Here is a 21549-nt window from a genome sequence, read left to right as displayed (position 1 = left end):
TTCTTGTCATCTATGATAGGTTTCCAAAATCCTCCCATCTGATTGGAGTAAATGCTCACTCCTACTCCATTTACAGTATTCATCCCCCCAGGTCTTCCTTTGCCACTTCTGTATAGCCACAATTGTTATACATTCTGATGCCAGTTGTAGTAACTTGTTTATGTTAGGAGGAGTGATATGGTACAAACAGGTAAGAGTCCGATTCTAGTCACAGATATCCAATTAGAGTTAAACAAATTACTGCAGAAAAATCTTTCATAATTAAAAATTAGCTCTTCAATGTTCTACAATAAACCATCTGTCAATTTGTTTTATGAGTTTTTAACCTTAAATAATGTAGGCACAAACTGCATAGCTGAGTTCAAAACACTTCATTTTCATAGGAAGCTTGATAGATGTCTACTTTTTCCACAGCTACAAGTAGGCAGCATGCCACAATGTCACATAAACCCATTTTGTATACAAGGTTTACGAGTTCTTCATTAGTGAAACACAGAATACCTTGTCAATCTTCAAAAGCTGATTTTATCACTTTGTCTTATGGATTTTTACACAATTTACATAAATCCTAGTTGGAGCAGCTAAATGAATCCAGAAATAAAAAGGGCTTGAATAAGGAAATGATTTCTACTCAAACCACTCAAAAGGAAGAAGTATCTCCCTACCATGCTTTTCAATAAAGAACATTATTTCATAATGTATTCTATTGTTAAAAACATCTTCCCTTTATGAATTACTCCACTTTTTATAAAATTCTATAGTTGTGCTATGTGAAGAAATACTCATTTTGACAGTTTTGAATCTTCTACTATTAATGCACAATCCACAAGCAAAAATACAAAAAACAGATGCTTATTTACCTCCATGGACCTCATCTACCCCTTTTGCAAGCCCCCAAAGTAAAACAAGCCAAAATTTAGATATGGTGGGAGGGGGGGCTTGTTTTTGTTTTGGTTAAGTGTGGGGAGAAAAATGAAAATTACTAATTTTCAAATCTGAATGATCTACTAAAACATGCCAGTATGTTTCAATAGGGAAGAAAATGATAAGTGAGCACCTGTCTACCCTAGATGAGTTCAAATCATCAGGACCAAATGGATTACACCCCAAGATTCTGAAGGAACTAGCAGACAAGATCTCAGAACCACTGAATTACATCTTTCAAAGATCCTGAAGCACCAGGGAACTGCCAGAGGACTGGAAAAGAGCAGTTGTGTAGTTCCTATCTTCAAAAAAGGGAAAAAAACCAGACCTGACCTAAATATCAGGAAAGATTCAGGAAAAGATAATCAAGCAACGAATCAGAGAACACCTAGAAACAAAAAAAGTAATAACCAAAAGCCAACATGGGTTTGTCAAAAACAGATCATGCCAGACTAATCTTATTGCATTATTTGACAAAGTAACAAAATTAGTGGACCAGAAGAATGTTGTCGATATAATTTACAAAATGTGGGTTAGACAGCATCACCACCAGATGGATTCGTAACTGGCTGACCAACTGCACTCATGTTAGTCCTCAATGGAACTGTATCTACATGGAAGGAAGTATGCAATGGGGGACCCCAAGGCTCTGTTTTAGGCCCAGTTTCTCTTCAACATCTTCATCAATGATTTGGACAAGGGGATAGATGGGGAACTCATCAAATTTGCAGACGATACCAAGCTAGCAGGAATAGTCAACATTCCAGAAGATAGGCTTAAGATACAGAAGAATCTTGACAGACTTGAACATTGGGCGTTATCTAACAAAATGAAATTAAATGGTGAAAAAAGTAAGGTTCTATATTTAGGCAAGAAAAACAGAATGCTCAATAGTAGTAATTGTGAGAAGAATCTTGGAGTCCTAGTGGACAATCATTTAAATATGAGCCAGCAATGTGCTTCAGCTGCCAAAAAAGCCAACACAGTTGCATAAGCAGAAGGATAGAATCAAGATCACGTGAAGTGTTAATACCACTTTATAATGCCTTGGTAAGGCCACACTTGGAATACTGCACCCAGTTTTGGTCGCCACGATGTAAAAAAGATGTTGAGACTAGAGTGCAGAGTAGAGCAACAAATATGTTTAGGTAATTGGAGTCTAAAACATAAAGAATGGTTGCTGGAACTGGGTATGTCTAGTCTGATGAAAAGAAGGACTAGGGATGACATGATAGCAGTGTCCTAATATCTCAGGGGCTGCCACAAAGAAGAGAAAGTCTTCTTTGTGGCAGTGGGTGGAAACTAATCAAGGAGAGAAGCAACCTAGAAATAAGAAGAAATTTCCTGACAGTTAGAGAACAATTAATCAATGGAACAACTTGCCTCCAGAAGTTGTAACAACACTGGAAGTTTTTAGAGATTGCACAACCATTTGTCTGAAGTTGTGTAGGGTATCCTGCCTAAGCAGGGGATTGGACTAGAAGACTTCCAAGGTCCCTTCCAATGTTATTCTATTCTATTCTATTCTATTCTAATGTTACCATATCTCCTTCAACAATTCTTATATTGACATTTATGCTAAAGAAATTGGAGTATAACACATCAGAGCATTAGTTTCAGTAAACTTTCCTTTCTTTTAAGAACTTAAGGACCTCAATGATTTCTGCATCCATAAAGCATTTCTCTTTTTATCACCAACCATCTATACTTATAAGTACTTTAATTACTAAGTTTGCACTTTAAAAATCTGGCCCTGATATTGCTCCCTTTCTTCTAGTTCAAGAATTAGTATACACAACTGAGAAAAATTATATTTAAAGTCTAAGATAATCCATTTATGACCAATCTTAAAGGATTATTTAACACTTACCTCATTCTCTAATTTGGGACTGATGTTGATGAACAAAGCTATTGTCTTTCTAAAATTAATTTCAAAATTCACTACCTCTTCATATTTTAATATGTCTTCAATGATCATAGGGAAAAGCTTATTTAGCTTAAGCAGTATTAAGGCAAAAGTCATTCATCTGCTTCTATCTATGAGGCTATTCCTTTTATCAGTGTTTTGAACTGTGCTGTGCTGTAGTTTCAGTAGACTAGTGCCACAATAATCTTTAGTCACATTTATTCAGAAGGTTTAAAGGAAGAGAAGAATATGAGCAACAACTGTCTCATTCTTTTATATTGCTAATGTGGGGATAGTATAGTTGAGAAACAGGCTGTTTATAAACTACCAGAAATCTAAAATAATGATTCTCAATCAGTAACCAAAACAGTGGGCTTGGATAATTGAGAAGAATTGAAAAAAAATCAAACATTACTTTAAATATCTGAGCTATGTCTTCCATGAACAGAGAATCCAGAAAAGCCCACCTTGAGCATCTTATGTAAATGTCATCAAAATCTACAATGGCCATCAAAAGATTCTTCTACTCCCAAGGAGATAAGCTGATACCAACAGCCCTGAAGCTTTTTGAAACTAAAACTCAGCCCAGATTTGAATAGTTGCTAAAATAAATTTCATTTGGAAATAGACTGAGGAATGCAACTTGGATTTAGCAAATAAACAGTGACCCCTACTGGTCATTGTAGTTATCTGTGAAGATTAAAATGAAGCATTTATCAGAGGCTATATTTGAAATCATCAGTACAAAGAACTACAAGTGGTAACTAGCAATTAATTCAAGTGAATAAAATATTTAAAGAAAAAGACACTTCTGTTTAAAAAGCCAATTTAAATAGTCAATCAGATAAGAATTTTATGAAACTCAAAAGCATATTGTCCTTAATAGATAACTTGGTAAATAAAAGAATACTGAAAACTTAAGGCATACTTCAGGAAGCTAACTTAAATATTTTGGGTTTTATTTTTTTAATTCAGATGTTGCAATAGAAAAGGCCTCTAAGACAAGACACTGCATCTGGCCCAAACCTGCAAGGACAGTCTGCTACTGACATCCACTGGCTGATTGTATTGCTACAGAGCAGTCAAATGCCACACACATTGCTGCAACCATTAGTTTAATAATTATGCTATAACTACTAAGGATATGCTACATTTGGATCATTTGTTTCATATCAATATTTTTCCTTTGAATGTAATGTAATAATTAAGTTAGAAAGTTTGTGTCCAAGTTTAAGTGTATTTGTTGTACTAAACAGTGGAACTCTGGCAAGAAAATTGTTTTCAGCTAGGATACAACAGGGTAATATTTGTTGGAGAAGAGGAAGCTGTGGCATGCACTTCCATACAAAAGGGAACAAGTGGCCTTCAATCGGAGAGCAGCTTTCTATTAAGACTCACTCCTTCGTACATTATGCCTTTCATCCCCACTCAACCACAAAATGATTTTGCTGTTGGACTCACAATGGTGGAAAAGATTTACATTGAAAGAATCTTTAATAATAAACTGTTGCAGGTCTGCCTACTTCCCCCACAATTTATAATACAATAAACATTGGATTCTATTAAGTCTCATGCACTGAAGTTGCGCTGGAAAAAAAGAATATGAAAGCACTCAATTCTTCCCATCTCCAGTGCCATAATAGTGAAATGAGCATGGATAAATGTGCTAAGAGTATCTCTTTGCATCTTTTATAGCTTGTGTGTATTAATCTGTAAAGCTTATTAAGAAAGTCATTGCTATGCAAAGCAGCACCCAATCTCTTTTACTTGCTTTTCAACAGAGTGCAGTGTTTAGCCAATAGGACTTGTCCACTGCCCCTCATTCTGCATTCATAACATGCAACATTTGCACAATGTATCTCTCAAAGACTGCTGAATAAAAGCCTTAATACTCATGTAAACAACTGCAAACCAATTACTTAATGAATCAGGTCCACGCATAATGAGGTGCCAGACAAAGAGCTATAAATGCATTTTTGCGCCCAAGCCCCTGCTTTAACGTAAAATCCCTCAGCTGTAGTTTGGGCTTAACTAGCACATCATAATTATTGTCTGTAGGACATCAGTGGAAGCCATTTTTTTAAAAAATTAGGTCCATCAGGGTATTTCACGAATCGCTCATCAGCTCAGTGACTAAACACTATGGGAGGGTGGGTGGGTGTGAATTAAACGTACCACAGCGGTACTAGACTGTTATGTTTATTTTCAAATACTGGTTTTCAAGACCACTTGTAATAGCATGAAGGTGCAAGAAGTAACAATAAGTGGAATCTTTAGACATCAGCCTGCAAGAAATTTCTCTGTATCCAAACTGTCAATAAATACATGAGCCTTATCCCTTCTTTCACACTTTAGTTGTACTTTATTTGTAACATCTTTATAAGAGACGCAGCCAATATAAGATTGGAAATGTTACTAATCAATGTGGTTTTAAAAGATCTTTATTTTCCTTATAGAGAAAATTAAAATGCAAGTGTTTTTAAAAATAATTACTAACTCATGTTATACTGTGCAATGATTTTTTCCCTATTAGAATAAGAATGTTCCTTGCTTCCTTATGCTAGAGAGCATGCATTATATGAACAGTAATTTAATAAGTATAAGAAAGTGCTTGTTCATATTATAATTCAAAGCATGTTTCCTGAACATTTTTTTAAAACGTTGGTAGTGTTTACAACATGTTTATTCTTTTTATATAGCAAACAGTATTTGAAGATATTTCTTTGGCTTATTATTCCTTCAAATAGCAATCACTTATGAAATGAAAATATAACCAATATATTTTAACAAATTAATTTCATAAAGTATTATTCTCCAACTTCCTGAAAATCAGATCTGAAAATAATTGCACTGTACAATGTATAAAGTGCATTGCTATTTATTCTATAGGCTGCTTAATTAATTTTATTCCATGACTATATAGTACCAATTTTACATAATTATAGTTAAAATTTAAAAAAAATGTTATAAATGTTACTAAGTAGGTACAGGCATATTATTGTATAACATAATCAAAAAGATCAGAAAATACAAATGAGACTTTCAAACAGAGCAGCACAATCAGGCTATGGAAATGTGTTGACAATTTTGTAACAATCTAAAGCCAATTTAAAATTCCAGAATTATTTACTATGCTTCATTTACTTATACCTCTTGATTGCTAGCAATTTGAATCATGCTGCTGATAGAAAAAAGTGTAACACAAAATCACCCAAAGAACCCGGGGGGAGAGAGAGGGGGAGTAGATAAATTGCATCTCTTTAGGAAAAACAAGGGCATTAATTAAATGCTCTCAATTTGAAATTACAAACCAAAAACCAAAAACCAGATAATCTAGCATTTTAGTGAATATGAAAACAGGAATTGAGCTGAAATTCATTTACATCTCAACTCTGTCCAGGAGATGACGCACCATTTTATTTCTTGAAGACTTTATGTTTTATGTCTGCCCTTTTCTCGACAACTTCCATTGTCTAGTCTCTAAGTAGTCCTACTGAGAGCAGCTGTACATACTAATCTGTGGTTCACTGAGATGTCAATGGAGTCTTAAAATAACAGCTGCAAAACAATACCTGGCTTTAGTACAAATATTTTCTAAGGTGTTCTTGTGTTTAATTATATTATTTTAGAAACACGAATCTGAACTGTAGCCCAGAGATCAAAATATTGTTGTCAGGATACCATGAAATTCCCAGAGGCATTTCTTAGAAATAGTGAAACAATTCACTAATGAAACACTTTAACGATTTTACCTTGACAAAGAGCTTTTCCTCTCCAGAGATGAAAAACTGGGCTCAGAACTGGTTCCATTACTTTTTTGTGCCTTTAAGCCATTGATGTTCAAACCTGAAAGATAAAAACCAAATACTTCATTAGTTGTTGGCTAAAATAAATGAGAAATTATAATCCTGCACTATAACTTCTGGTCTGAAGAACCCTTAATAATAGATGTTGCGTAGCAAAAAAAATTAAAAAATACATTTAGATTTTACAGTGTGTTATTAATAAACATAGTTCCCTTTAATACATCTAGGCAATTTAATGATTCCTACAAATAATGTGCCTATATTTTCCACTACTACTGTTTATACTTTATCAGAATACTACATAATGGTAGAAAGTAAAGCAGAAGTTTTAATAGTGTTTTTATAAGAGCTTATTTTCTTGTTAACAAAATATTATAACATTTGTGTTTTCTTTAAAATAATGATTTTTCATCCTTAAGTTTTCCTAGAATTTATTCTTTATATTAATGTTTGATACTTATTTTCAGATGCAGAAATGGTCTGAAATCTGGATTGATAGACATTTGTGATAATTTAATACCCAGCATTGGTCAGGCTGCAATAAACAAATTTGTACATAATAGTAGAAAACAAATCACAAATATTAAATAAACAGGAACCTAAATACAGAACGTAGTGTTATAATGTATGTCTTCTGAATAGAGGACATAATATTATAATTTGGTTTAACATTATACGTTGTCATGTCCTTATATATTATATCATATACAGTCAGCGAGAAGACATATAAAGATTGCCAAACCAAAGAAGCTATCAACTAAATCCCATTCATAACACTATGTATTATTACTATAATTAGTAATTAATTAAATTAATACCATAATTATACTATATAGTAATATTATATATTAAACCAGAAGTTAAAAATTTCAAAGTAGTTTATAATTCACAAAAATATATTTATTTTGACCCTGATTTATATTTGTTGGAGTTTTCCTAGCTATTATAATTTGCCAGAATAATACAAGTAGCACTGGTATTTCTTTTAAATCATCTACCCACTGAGGCAGCTGCCAGCATAGTTTTCTCTCCATTTGCAAACCCTGCAATATGACAGATCTGCTATCTGGTACTGAATTGCCAAATATATTGAACCAGATCTCAAAACATGTGAAACTCAAAATGGAATTTCTTCAATGTGATCACACACACCCACACCCACACCCACACACCGGTGAGTTTTAGTTGCTTAACATACACACATTCTTTGTGTAGTTTCTTTAATATACTCCGGAGTGGTCCCGAACCTTTGCTGAGCATATGTGTTGGATGTGACTGAAACTGAAATAGTTTTAAGTCTCAAATTAGTTTTATGATTACAAAAAAGAAAGGACACTTTAAATGTTTTAACTGTTCTATGAAGATAGTTTCAATGAATCCTTAAAGAATCCAAAGATTTTTTTACATTTTGTTATCTGTGAATAAATTAATTATCCTAATACTAACTGTATGTCCTCATTTTATTGGATAAGGTACACTTTTGTCTAATTCCCTCGCTATACATTAAAATTAATAATTTTTTGATTGCCAACAGCAGAAGATATATATAAAAGGTATATCTAGTTAAACAATCCAATTTCTGCCCATCCCATATATATTAGAATAACTTTCTAATTATCCAAAGTTTCACTAAAGAAACATATTGTAAAAATTATTTCCTTTCACTATATTACATGCAGTTAGTAGCACAGTTAGTTTTAAAAAGTCATTAAAATTAAATAAAACTAAATGAAATTTTATTTTAAACAGTAAATATTTATCAAATTTTTGCTTGTGCCAAAAGGGTGAGTCAAGAAAGGAAAACTAATAATTTAAAAGTTGATGGTCAAAATAGGGGGGGGGGGGGAGAGCTCATTGAATAAATGATCCTTTATTATATTTCTTAAACTTTTCAAAATGTAGGCATTCAAGCTAAGATTCAAATCAGATCCTAGCTTTAAGGCATTTTGTAAAGCTGAAGGTGCTTAGATAACCAGAAAATTGAATATTCAGAGAGGAAATAAAATAAAAAGAATTTACAAAAATATCTCCTCCTCTGATCTACAGGAAAAATGACTTCTCATAAGTTTGTCACTAAAATCAGCCATTGCTTCCATGTCTCCAGGCAGATAGACCTTGCAATTAAAATTAGAGGTTAGCACAAATGCCTTTTTGAAATTCTTATGGGCAAAGATATTGGGTGACATACTTATATGGCAGGGGAGATACCATTGGTTGGATAATTTCTCTGAACTCCTCAATGGATATATACCTCTCCAACAATTTCTTGGGGGAAAGATTCTACCATAACGATAGTAGCGATACTACTTAAAAATATTACCTCCATACTATTTCCCATCCTGAAATATAGAAAGCGAGGAAGGTGCGAAATGCTAAAAAAGATAGTTATATAATAAAGGATACGGAAATTGCACCCACCCATAGACTATCTTTTAACAAATTGCGACCATGAGCAAATTCTCTTTTATAAAACAAAATGAGAATAGTAACAAATAGTAACAAATCAAATTGCATTATCTCTCCCTTCACCATTAAAGTTGTTGCTATTTTATACGTTTTTCCTCTTTGGCAGTTGGTTTACAGCTTTTTATATTTCATTATTCAAAAATGTTCATTTTATCATTATATTGATCTTAGATTTTTAACTGCATATTCTCTATAACAAACCTTTGCACTTACTCTATTTAATTTTTTTGCTTTAGCCAGCACATAACTATTTCACAATCTGTAATGCCCTGGCTGACTAAATTTCACTTCTTCATCTTTTGTTTCCTATTACATTCATGATTGTTATCAAGCAAGATCCTTCAAGCTGCATTCATTCTGCTTGAAGCCAAAGGCACTGGCAATAAAAAAATATTTTTGCAAAACTATTCAATCCATGTTTTCGCAGGATTCCAGTGTCTGCTCCTCTAGTACATCCCAATCACTCATTAGTAGTATACAAAAGTATGATCTTTCTAATACTCTTGAATCTGCCTATTCATCCAAAGTGGTGTCAGCACTTCAAGATAGACTAGATTAGAAAACAGATTTTTACAGGAAGACTATTACAGGTAGTCCTCAACTTACAACCACAATAGAGCCCAAAATTTATGTTGCTAAGTGAGAAATTTGTTAAGTGAGCTTTGTCCCATTTTACAACTTTTCTTGCCACATTTGTTAAGTGAATAAATGCAGTATCACGGCTGTTAATTGAGTCTGGTTTCCCCATTAACTTTGCTTGTCAGAAGGTTGCAAAAAGGGATCACATGACCATGGAGCACTGCAACTGTCATAAATGTGAGTCAATTGTCAAGCATCTGAAAGTAAATTATGTGACCATGGGGATGCTGCAACGGTCATAAGTGTGAAAATAGTCATCAGTCACTTTTTTCACTGCCATTGTAATTTCTAATGGTCACTAAGTGAACTGTTGTAAGTCAAGGACTATATGTACATTTTACTGAGAGGGGCTACATATTGCTATTTCAATAAAGTGTAGTTATAGTCTTTCTATGGAATTTGTTTTCTGATCTGGTCTACCTTATCTAAATGTAAACTTTTTTTCCAAAATGATAAGATATGATTGTCAGACGCTAGGTGGTGCTACAGTTGAAGTGGATACAAGGAATTTTACCTTCACAATGATATAAAGAAATTGTCTGCATTACTCGTTCAAAATTTAGACATGGCTACCACAAACACAGTAATTCTTTCCTTTGAGCATCCAATATTCCTTGAAATCATGAAGGCTTCTTTTACAGTACAGTATTACCTTTTCCTAAGCGTGAACAAGCAGCAGAAATTCTTCTGCTAACAATAATTTAACATTCTTACTTTTAATTATGAATGCATCTTAGAGTAAGAGCTTTGCTTATAATTATCATGCACTGAAAACAGTGAAAAAATCAGTTCTAGTACTGCCACTTCTTAACAATAATAATTTCAAACATTGTAGGAAGGGGAAATTCCATTAAGTGATTAAGTGACCAAACATATTAATTGATAGAGCAGTACAAGTACTTAGCTATCAGTTCTTCCAAATAATTTATACTCCAGTAATTGACATTTAAGAGACAACATATGTCTTTTGTGTAGAAATAATCAAATCAAAGAGGTGCACATTCCGTTTATTTCTTACATGAAAATAATTTTAAAAAATATTGTTACTATTTTATACTACAGGCATGAGAAGTTTCATCATCCAACTTCTTTGATTATTCCTGATTGAAAAGCCTGATTAAAATGTATGAGATTGCTATGTCATATCTATAAAAAGATATATGTTTGCTTTCTCTTAAACACATAGCATACACACAAAGGTTTTATACACATTTCTTCCACACATCTGGCATGTGAGAAAACATTATCACTGCTCCAAGTTCTTTTTGAATGTGCAAGTTTCTTTATGTTTATCAAAAAATTTAGATACTCCAGTTTTAAAAAATTAACTTCAAGCTATGAAATAAAATTATAAAAAAATGACTACTTACATGTTAATGTTAGCATATTCAGTTTTTTAAAAAACTACAGTAAAAATTAAAATATCAATAGCCGAAAGAATGACAACATATTCGAGTATATAATTCTGTTCTTAATTTTCTCTCTTAAATCCCTTCAAAAGGCCATTTTCACTTGAAACTTAAATTTGTTTTTCACATTTAATACACAAGTGTATTTCAAAAATTTTAACCTATATTTTAAAATGCCTTTCAAATCATTAATATTCAGCTTTGAACACAAAAATACTGTCCTCAAGAGTTATTTTAAGTAATATCACTGCTAAACTACATTACAGTATAGTGCTTTTTCCAATTCTTGTAGCAATCTACACAAACACAACTGACCTGAGTTGCTAGTTTTCCATAACACATAACTGAATTATCTGTACATTGGGAGACACTGTAGCTAGAATGGAATGGGCCTCAAAATGATACAAACTGAGACTCAGAGCATGTATGCAGAGGATAAAGATATATCAGCCACAAACCAAATCAAAGCAATTGGTTTTACATTTTCAAATGCAGACTGAGACCAAGAACATTCATCAAGTAATAATAAGTAGCATATCAAGTCAACAAGCCAAGCAAAATCTTTAAAAATCAAACCATAGCACAGTGATGTACCTTTCAGGCAATGGCATAAAGCTGTTGCTTGTCACTTTTCTCTCTATCCTCTCTGAGTTGTGTCATTTGCTAGCCAAAGCAACCATGTTCCATGTTTCTTATTATGACCTCAGAGCCAGCACATCTTGTACAACCTAGGTGGGTAAGTGATTGGGCCCTGACATCATCATCCTTGGCAGTGTGCAGAGTTGTAAAGGTTCACTCATCTGCTTTTCTTTCCTTAGCAGCTACACTTATTATCTTTGGAATATGATACATTCATTCTCAGTTGAGAATGACCAACTGATTTGTCATGCCTGAGAAAGTTGCTTTCACATATGTTTTTGCATAAATTTAAATGTAGAGAGTGATCTCTCTATAGCTGCCATTGTTACAGGTGTGGTTAGAAAAAGTAGGCAGGTAGCACAAACTTCAGTGAAATTTCAAGAAATAGCATGTTTTTCTATTATATTTTGTTCATGCATTACCCTCACTCAGTCAGTAGAACCATCTGACTGTTCTGATCTTTCTTGTCAATATCTTCCATAATCAGAGGAAAAACGGGAACTTTCATGACATTTTATAGACATGTTTTAAATTGCATCTTGACAGAATTAGAAAGAAAGCTAAGTTCACTCTATGTCGGATACTTGATTGTTCCATATTTCATTTTTAAGAGCCGTGGTGGCTCAGTGGTTAGAGTGCAGTACTGCAGGATACTTCTGCTGATTGCTGGCTGCCAGCAGTTCGGCAATTCAATTCTCATCAGCTCAAGGTTGACTCAGCCTTTCATTCTTCCGAGGTTGATAAAGGTTGATAAAATAAGGACCCAGATTGTTGGAGGCAATATGCTGACTCTGTAAACTGCTTAGAGAGGGCTGTAAAGCACTGTGAAGCAGTATATAAGTCTGTTATTGCTATTGCTATTAACAACTTGTCTAGAAGATCCAACAAATCATGTTTTACAAAAAAGGGTGATTATAGAGAGTACATTTTCACAGAATCCATGTGAAATGTACTATTCTGTCTATAACCTCTAAGGAAAAGAAAGGAAACGTGTCCCTGTGGATATAACAAACTATAGGGGGCAGCGTTTCAAGAACTGTTGAGACAGTGCTGTTTGAAGACATTACTGCAGTCATGAGGTCAGCATGACATCACAGAGCACTAATTCCTCCCCATACCCTTTAAAGAGCAAGTTAAAATGAGCCGAGACTGATTGTTCTATCAAGCATCTGCCTCTAAAAGCTTTGAGCAATCTATTCTAGGTTCTAGAGCAGCATTGCTTGCAAATCAGCAGTGACAGAGATCTGATGCTTCAAGAATCCAAATTTTTCTTTTTAAGTGAGGTTGGCCACAATTATTAATCATCTAACCACTCATTCTGTTCCTTAGTTGAAAAAGCCAATGTGCTGGGGGATGTATTTAATCCTAAATCAAAGAGTAGAGCTACTCTTGTTGGATTTGCACCCCACATTTGTTTTATAATTAAATAATCAGATTCTCTTATCACTTTCCCTTGGAAATGAACCAGGTGGCTGGTCTATTTACAAAACCCCCAACAGCATAGATTTATTAAAATGAGCTCTGTCTGTAGAAAACAAAAGAAAGCCCAAGGTAGCATTAGCATCACTGCTGCCCTCTTGGCCTCTTACTGAAGAGGCATGTACTTTGTTTCTGTCAGCAACATTTGGTATAAGTACCATATTTTTTGGAGTATAAGACGCACCTATTTTTCCTCAAAAAAGAGGCTGAAAATCTGGGTGTGTCTTATACACTGAATACAGCATTTTTTGCCTCCCGAAGCCCCGCCCCCTTCACTAAAATGGCCCTGCATACCCTTATGAAGGCTTTCAGAGAGCTTCTGGGGCCTGGGGAGGGCAGAAATGAGCAAAGAATGGGCCGTTTTTTGTCCCCCCAGCCCCCAGCAGCACTGTTTAAGCCTCCATAAGGCTATGCATGGATTTTTTTGGCAAAAACCAGGCCCATTTTCGCAAAAAACAGGGTGGTTTTTGCTCTTTTTTTGCTCCCCCCCCCCCCCGGAGCACTCTGCAAGCCCTCCCAAGGCTATTTCATGCCTTTTATTTGAAAAAAAATGGGCCGTTTTTCGGAGGTTTGCAGAGTGCAAAAACTTTTTTTTCCTTTTGGAAGGCTCTTTAACTGATGAGAATTACATTGATCAAGTGCTGTGCCAGCAGAAACAAAGTTTCCTTCTTCTACCTACCTACCTACTCGCTCTCTGCCTACATACCTACTGTATTTCTCTTTCTATTTCTATTTCTCTATCCCTCTCCCTACCTACCTACACACACTCTCTCTCCCTACCTACTGTATTTCTCTCTCTCTCTCTATCCCTCTACCTACCTAACTACTCTCTCTCCCTACCTACTGTATTTCTCTCTCTCTCAATCCCTACCTACCTACCTACCTACTCTCTCTCTCTCCCTATCTACTATATTTCTCTCTCTCTCTTTCTCTCTCTCTATCCCTCTACCTACCTACTCTCTCTCCCTACCTATCTACTGTATTTCTCTCTCTCTATCCCTCTATCTACTTACCTACTTTTTAAAAAAATTGCCTCTTCAAAACCTTGGTGCATCTTATACTCCAAAAAATACAGTAGTTGTTTGAGATTCAAAAGGTCCCTTTGGTCTGCAGCAAAATCTTGAGTGGTCAAAGTGCCATTCAGTGAATGTTGGGTTTCATTTTATTCCTGATCACAATGACTACTACTTTCTATTCTTGGGATTTATTTTTTCCTCACTATGATTTCAGAAAAAACAAACTTACCTTGTTCTACTGGTTTCTCTTCCTGCCTGTTTTCTGTTTTCACTTCTGAGCACACTATAAACGTTTTGCTTTTTTCCACTGCTACTTGAAGTTGTCATTTTAAAATGGTTTAGGTGACCATCCTTGAGTGTCCCAGAATTGGTTTCTATTCCAACCCTCAAAACCTTGAAGGAAGTTCATTAACTGCATGTTGTTCTATGCCATAGCTAATAAACTATTTTTATTCATCGTCGTCGTCGTCGTCAACATCATCATCTTACATTGAAGATTGCATGTTTTTCAATCCCAGCCAAATGTGTATTTAATAAATTATGGTTAAACAACTTATAGCTTAATGCAGTGCTTCTCAATTATTTTCTGTCATGCCCCCCCTAGGAAGAAGAAAACATTTCGCCCCCCCCCCCCCCGCGCGACTGTAAATAGTATCATTTGTCCATAAAATTGTTATAAGTACACCTCTGCATAACATAGCACACTGGTCTTTCCTCGTCTCCCACCGTAGTCACATGCTTTCTTTCCTCTTTCCCTCTTACTTGTCTATCCTTCCTTCCACCCTCCCTTCCTCCTTCCCTTCCTTCCTGCCTCCCTTCCAGTTCCCTCCTTCCTCTTTCCCCCTGCCTGCCTGCCTTCTTTCCCTCCTGCTTATCTATGCTTCCTTCCTTCCTTGCACCTCCCTCCCTTCTGCCTGCCTGCCTTCTTTCCTCTTTCCCTATCCTCCTATCCTTCCTTTCTCCCTCCCTCCTTCCCTGCCTCCCTTCCAGTTCCCTCCTTCCTCTTTCCTCCTGCCTGCCTGCCTTCTTTCCCTCCTGCTTATCTATGCTTCCTTCCTTCCTTGCACCTCCCTCCCTTCTGCCTGCCTGCCTTCTTTCCTCTTTCCCTATCCTCCTATCCTTCCTTTCTCCCTCCCTCCTTCCCTGCCTCCCTTCCAGTTCCATTCTTCCCTCCTTCCTTCTGCCTCCTTCCTGCCTGCTTTCCTTCTTTCCTCTTTCCCTCCGGCGTGTCTGCTTTTCTTTCCTTCCTTCCACCTCCCTTCTGCCCTTCTTCCCTCCCTCCCTGCCAGCAGCTCCTCCAGCATCCCAGCTGGAAGCAGCAGCACAACAGTCGCCGTTACCAGGGGCGAAGGGGTGGCGGTGGCAAGATCGGGCGACCGCCGCCCCTTTGTCCCTTCCCCAACAGCGGCTGTTGCGGTGGAGCTTCCAGACGGAATGCTGGCGGTGGAGCTGCTAGCGGGAAGGCGAGCTACGCGGTGGCGAAGACGGGCGGTCCCATGCTTCCCTCCCTCCCACCCCCGCCCGAGCAGGCTTCTTGCACAGCTCCAGCCCGCGGCTCCAATGAAAATCCACAGTCCGAAGTGCTGCCACTTCCAGGCGGCATATATTATGCCTCGCCCACGCCTTCGCCGCCGTTGCACCCAGATGGAAAGGGAGCCTTCGCGCCCCCCTTTACGGAGCCTCGTGCCCCCCCAGGGGGGCGCGCCCCACTATTTGAGAACCGCTGGCTTAATGTAATGTGGGACTCCAGTATTAATTTTAATGCCGATTTGTGTTTAGTGAGGCCAAATTAAGAAAAAAGCCTATAGTTTATGTGTACATGTGGATATAAAATACTTAATAGATGTAGGAGCAAATGGACATCTTAGCCCTCCAGAAAGCTACCTTCTATTCAAAATAAGATAAGCTTTTATTCCTGTTCCAAAGATATACCATGCAATAGAACTTGTCTAACTAGATTTTTTTTTAAAGCTAAAACAGAAATATACATAAAATATTAAAGCACTTTTCATATTAAAAAACCCAATAGCTTTTCACATTTATCATTCAATTTTATGCTACTTTTTGACACACAGTTATATATTTCTATATTTGTGTGTGCAGTTTGTTTCTTTTTTAAAAAAGGATTGTAAAATGTTGACTACAGATCTGCATTTGTTACAGGTGCTAATATACACTACAAACTTATTTGAACACATAAAAGAAGAAAAACCTGCCATGCTAAATTTCACATTATGTTTAAAAAACATAATGCAATTACCAGAAAGAGACTGTAACAGGTTCTGATAAGATCTTATTGCAAAATATTTTAAATTATCAAAATGTTTTCTGAGGCAGAAATCCTGCTTTTGCCTGGCACATTTTCCTGTGCTCTTACTCTAATGATACATGTTCAATTACCGCTGAAAATAAAAGAATCAAATCAGAAACGTGTGTAGTTTGCCATATAATTACTGATTCTTCCCCATGGCGACTGACCTTTGTAAGACCAATATCAAGACCTTAAAGGCTAAAATGATAGATATTCACAAGGTTTAAAACATATAACATCATTACAAAGACTTAAAGCGGGCATGACATAAGCTTGGACATTATGTTCTTGCAATTTATGTCTGAACCTAGAATGTAGTAGCTGGATTTATACAGAATGAGGATAAATCACAAGCCATTGGAATGCAATGTTTTATTGTATAATAAAGGTAAACACCACATTTGAGCCTATTATATACCCATTACTTTTACCTGTAATATCAATCTTTTCTAGGAAGTTTTTTTTTTGTTACTCTCATCTTCAAAACAGCTTGTGATTTTTGATATGTGAACACAAACAATAATGAAACACATTTCAAACTCACAGTGATCAGACTACTTTGTTTTCTTTTCAAGTCCTATTTCCTTTACTTTTTCATTTTTGTTATCTCTTGTTTATTGATCTAAACTGTCCATTAAAGTTCTTTACAAAGGATCCTACTGTGAACTTTAGTAAAATACGCTGTTACTCTCTCTATTTATTTGCCAAAGAAAACAGCAACTGTATCTTGGGCCTCTGTATTTAAAGTAAGCAAAAACTTGCCAGCAAACTTAACCAACTTTGCTATTAATCCCAAGAGAATACACAAAGGCACAGGCACAGATATACACACAAACTAAATCTATATAATTATTTACATCACTGCCTCTCTTTTAATGATAGCAATAGCGAAAGCAATAGCATTTAGACTTATATACTATTCCATAGTTTTCATTTTATTGACCTTGGAAGGATGGAAGGCTGAGTCAACCTTGAGCTGGTCAGGATCAAATTCTAGACTGTGCACAGAGTTGGGCTGCAATACTGCATTCTAAACACTGCACCACCCGTGCTCTTAAAATGATAAAATTCTACTAAAATTAATGAAGTATGATTGCTTATAAGTAAAAGAAATCTACAGATAGTCCTCGGTTTATGATCATTTGTTTAACAAACTACATTTGTTATTTGAAGCTACGAGAGTGTTGAAAAAAGTGATTTACAACTGGTTCTCGCATTTACAATCAACGAAGTGTCCCTTGGTCACATGATCAAAATTTGGGTGCTTAGCAACCTATATATGTTTACAACAGTTGCAGGTCCCAGAGTCATGTAATCACCATTTGAGATTCTTTCAGAGGTTTCCAACAAGCAAAGTCAATGGTGGAAGCTGGATGATGTGTGATGATTGTGTGTTTTGCTTAACAACTGCAGTAAAAAAGGTCATAAAATGGGGCAAGACTCACTTAACAACAGCACTGCTTAGCAATGGAAGTTCCTGTCCCCTTTTTGGCTGTAAGTCGAGGACTACTTATACTTTCTAATGGCTTGTTTCTTATGGCCTTTGCTGAGCATGTCACAACCTTCCACTTCTAAAATTATTTCGGAACGTTTGCAAAGGAAATCAATTATATTATAATGCATTATACTGACAGCAGCAAGAATAACATAAGCTCAAAATTGGAAATTAGACAGCATACCTTCCGAAAATATAATAATTAAAAAAGTAATGGACTGCACGGAAATGGTCAAATTAACTTTTAAACTGCAAGATAAAGAAGATAAAGAATATCATACGGTATGGGATAAATGGTATTATTGGTTAGAGAACAGGAACAATGAATGAAAGTAGAATGAATATATATATTCACTCCCTTTGATGTAAGGGAGGAGGGTGATGCCATTGTCCTGTTCTGTGTCTTGGTTTTGGGGGGGAGCCTCCTTTTGGATTAGGTTGGTGATTGTTTTTCTTTGGAATCCGTTGGAGATTAATACATTTGTGAGTTTGTGTAATTCAGTTTTCAGGTGGTCTTTGTCGGCTAGGCGTTTAGTTCTGGAGATGAAGGTCTTGGCTACAGAGTTGATCTGTGCAGGGTGGTGATGGGATTGTGCATTTAAGTAGCGGTTGGTGTGTGTTTTTTTCTGGTAGATGGTGTGTCCTAGGGAGCTACAAAAAACCCAATGGCTTCGCCCTCCTCCCTTACATCAAAGGCACCACAGATAAAATCAGCAAAATTCTCCACAAGCACAATATCAAGACAGCCTTCACCACTGACCAAAAAATAGTCAACATCTTAAGAAACCCCAAAGACAAAATCCAGCTAGAAAACCAAGGAGTCTATGAAATACCATGCAAAATCTGCCCGGCAACATATATAGGACAAACAAACAAGAGAATAAATGCACACATCACAGAACACAAGAACGCAGTAAGAAAAAAAGAAAAAACTTCCTCCCTTTTCCAGCACCTTAAAACTACAGGACATGAAATCAACTTTGAAGGAGCCAGGTTAATCTCCAAAACAGAACACCTCAACAAGAGAATAATTATGGAAGCCATTGAAATAAACACCCCCACAACATGAATAAACGTGATGATACGTCCCGCCTACCAAACATCTGAAAACCAGCCCTAGTCAACAAACGAAAACCACCCACCACCCAGGCCGTTACAATACAAAACAACAATGCACACACAGCCAGCACCAATCAGCACCAATCTACCAATCATGATACAACCACACAACCAATCATTCCACTTACTGAAACAAAGCCAACACCCCATCCCCTCCCAAGATTTACAGAAAGACAGCAGCTCCGATCGCATTTTAAGCCCAAGCCTGAAGATGGCAAGTGAGATCTTGCCGAAACGATGCCAAGACAATCTCAATCCTACACACACACACACGCACGCACACACACACGCACACACACACACACACACACACAACATTCGGTTATAGGAATTATAAACGTAAAAAGGAAATAGCAAATGTAAAATGAATGGAAAGTATACATGACGATAAACAAAATAGGATATACCAATGTCTTAGGAATGCGAAGAATGGATGTAGAATGTGGTTTTTATGTTTTGTTTTGTAAAAAGCTTAATAAAAATTATTTATATTTTTTTCCCTTCAGCAGATAAATTTATCATAAAATCCAACAAACACTTTTCTAAGTAAGAATCTTTCCTTCTAAAACGGGGATTATTCGGATTCTTCTTTGTTGACAAATTATAAATATATTTCTAAGTCTTTGTTCTTCAATGTTTCTATGCAAAAATATATATAACACATTTTACAAAATATTATTTTCTGTTCTTTCTATATTCTGAATGTTTACCTTGCTTTTCTGGGCTATTTTTCGCTTGTGAATTATAGGAGGTTTTATTGCTACAGGAAAATGATCTGTCTTCACAATCTTCTACGAAGTCTTTCAACACTGGAGAAGTCTAAACAAAAGAAATAAAACAGTATTTTAAAAAATATTCTATTTTTGCAGAATTATAATAGTAAATGCAAATTTTGAAATGAGTGTCTCTCAGCTCCTGCCTTAACATATTTTGAAACTAATTAACTAATGCACATTGCATTTTTTTCGTATGTGTAGAAGAATTCTGAAAATTGAGATCGCATTATTATTGCTCTTTTAGAAAGTATACAAGTCCCTCAGATCAATTGCTCATCAAAGACCTTATATGAACAAAATTCATTAGTTTTAGGCCTATGCAAATTGTTTGTCAAAGCATGCCTTAGAATCCATTCCTCAATATTGGGAAGCAGTATCTTCAAATAAACAAAGAAACAACCTAAGAGAGCATCAAGAACTCCACTGAAGATTATAAAGATCTTATTGATAAATAAAAGGAGTGACTTGAGCACATTGTTTTATTTATTTCATAACAAACTCATCTACTGACCAATGTGCCTGTATGAAAAAAGCAACTGTTTAATCAATGCCATTAACATGATAACTTGGGCAGTTGTATGGCATTTTTTTAAACAATGAGGACAAGAACAACGTTGCCTGATATAAATCTCTCAAAATCTGGCTCCTTTTGCCCCAGTAATGTACTTACCATATAACATATCATATCCCACTCAAAATGAATTTCTGAAAATATCTTCATTAATGACTTAGATGAAGGAATAGAAGGAGAACTCATCAAATGTCAATCAGGACATTCAGGTTTCAGAAAAAAATCAGCAGTTAGATACCAAAAAAGCGTTTTCAGTAAGCACATTACGTGCTCTATATGTAAAATTACTGCTCTACAGTACACACAGAGATATACCTGTAATTCCTTCATCTGAAAATCATTCACCAAGTGTCATTCCCTGGCATTACCCAAATACGCAGGAAGTTAGGTAACATACTGACCGCGCTTTCTTGTTTATGAGTCTCCAAAATCAACAGGGTACCAAACATGTCTTTCACTTCTTGTCTGAGTAAAATGTGGTACTTTTGCAAGAATAAGATATGTTTGCTTAAACGTTCCCAAATCTTAGTAAAATAAGATGTCAATTTAGATCTAGACAAAACAGAAAATAAGTTTTCATTTAAAATGCTCAAAAAAACAGCTAGATTGGCATGAGATATTGTGTATATAGAGGTGAAATATGGAATAACTTTTTTCTTTCTGCTTTTATCAGCCCAGGGGGATGGAATCAATTATTTGAGATCACAGACTTTTTTAATTTTAATATTTTTGATTTCTTATTGGACTTTATCTTTGCTTCTTTTATTAAACTATATTGTTTTCATTCAAATAACTTTTCCCAATATATATTAATTATAGAAAAATAAAATTAGATTGATTTGGTCATTGAGATGTTTTGTGCTTTTACGGTAGTCCCCCCCTCCCCCCCATCTTTTGGTGTGTTATAGTGTAAATTGCCAAAGTTCACCTTCTGAGTTTGGCAGAATATAATAAATACAATGCACACAACAAGGCCATGTTTAGCAAAAACTG

General features: G+C 35.6%; 1 protein-coding gene across 1 annotated transcript in view; it reads right to left on the bottom strand.

Annotated features, from left to right (window-relative positions):
* KIZ (kizuna centrosomal protein) overlaps positions 1–21549 on the bottom strand; it is a 73500-nt gene that overhangs the window by 11366 nt on the left and 40585 nt on the right. Inside the window, exons 9-11 of the mRNA XM_081950503.1 lie at positions 20958–21108; positions 19920–20028; positions 6583–6676 (exon numbers count right to left, since the gene is read on the bottom strand). Coding sequence (XP_081806629.1) covers positions 6583–6676; positions 19920–20028; positions 20958–21108 — 354 coding nt within the window. The remainder of the gene's footprint in view (positions 1–6582; positions 6677–19919; positions 20029–20957; positions 21109–21549) is intronic.

This window comes from Natrix helvetica, assembly GCF_964273705.1.
Source record: "Natrix helvetica genome assembly, chromosome: 4".
NCBI classification, from domain to species: domain Eukaryota; kingdom Metazoa; phylum Chordata; class Lepidosauria; order Squamata; family Natricidae; genus Natrix; species Natrix helvetica.
This window is presented reverse-complemented; position numbering and strand designations above follow the sequence as displayed.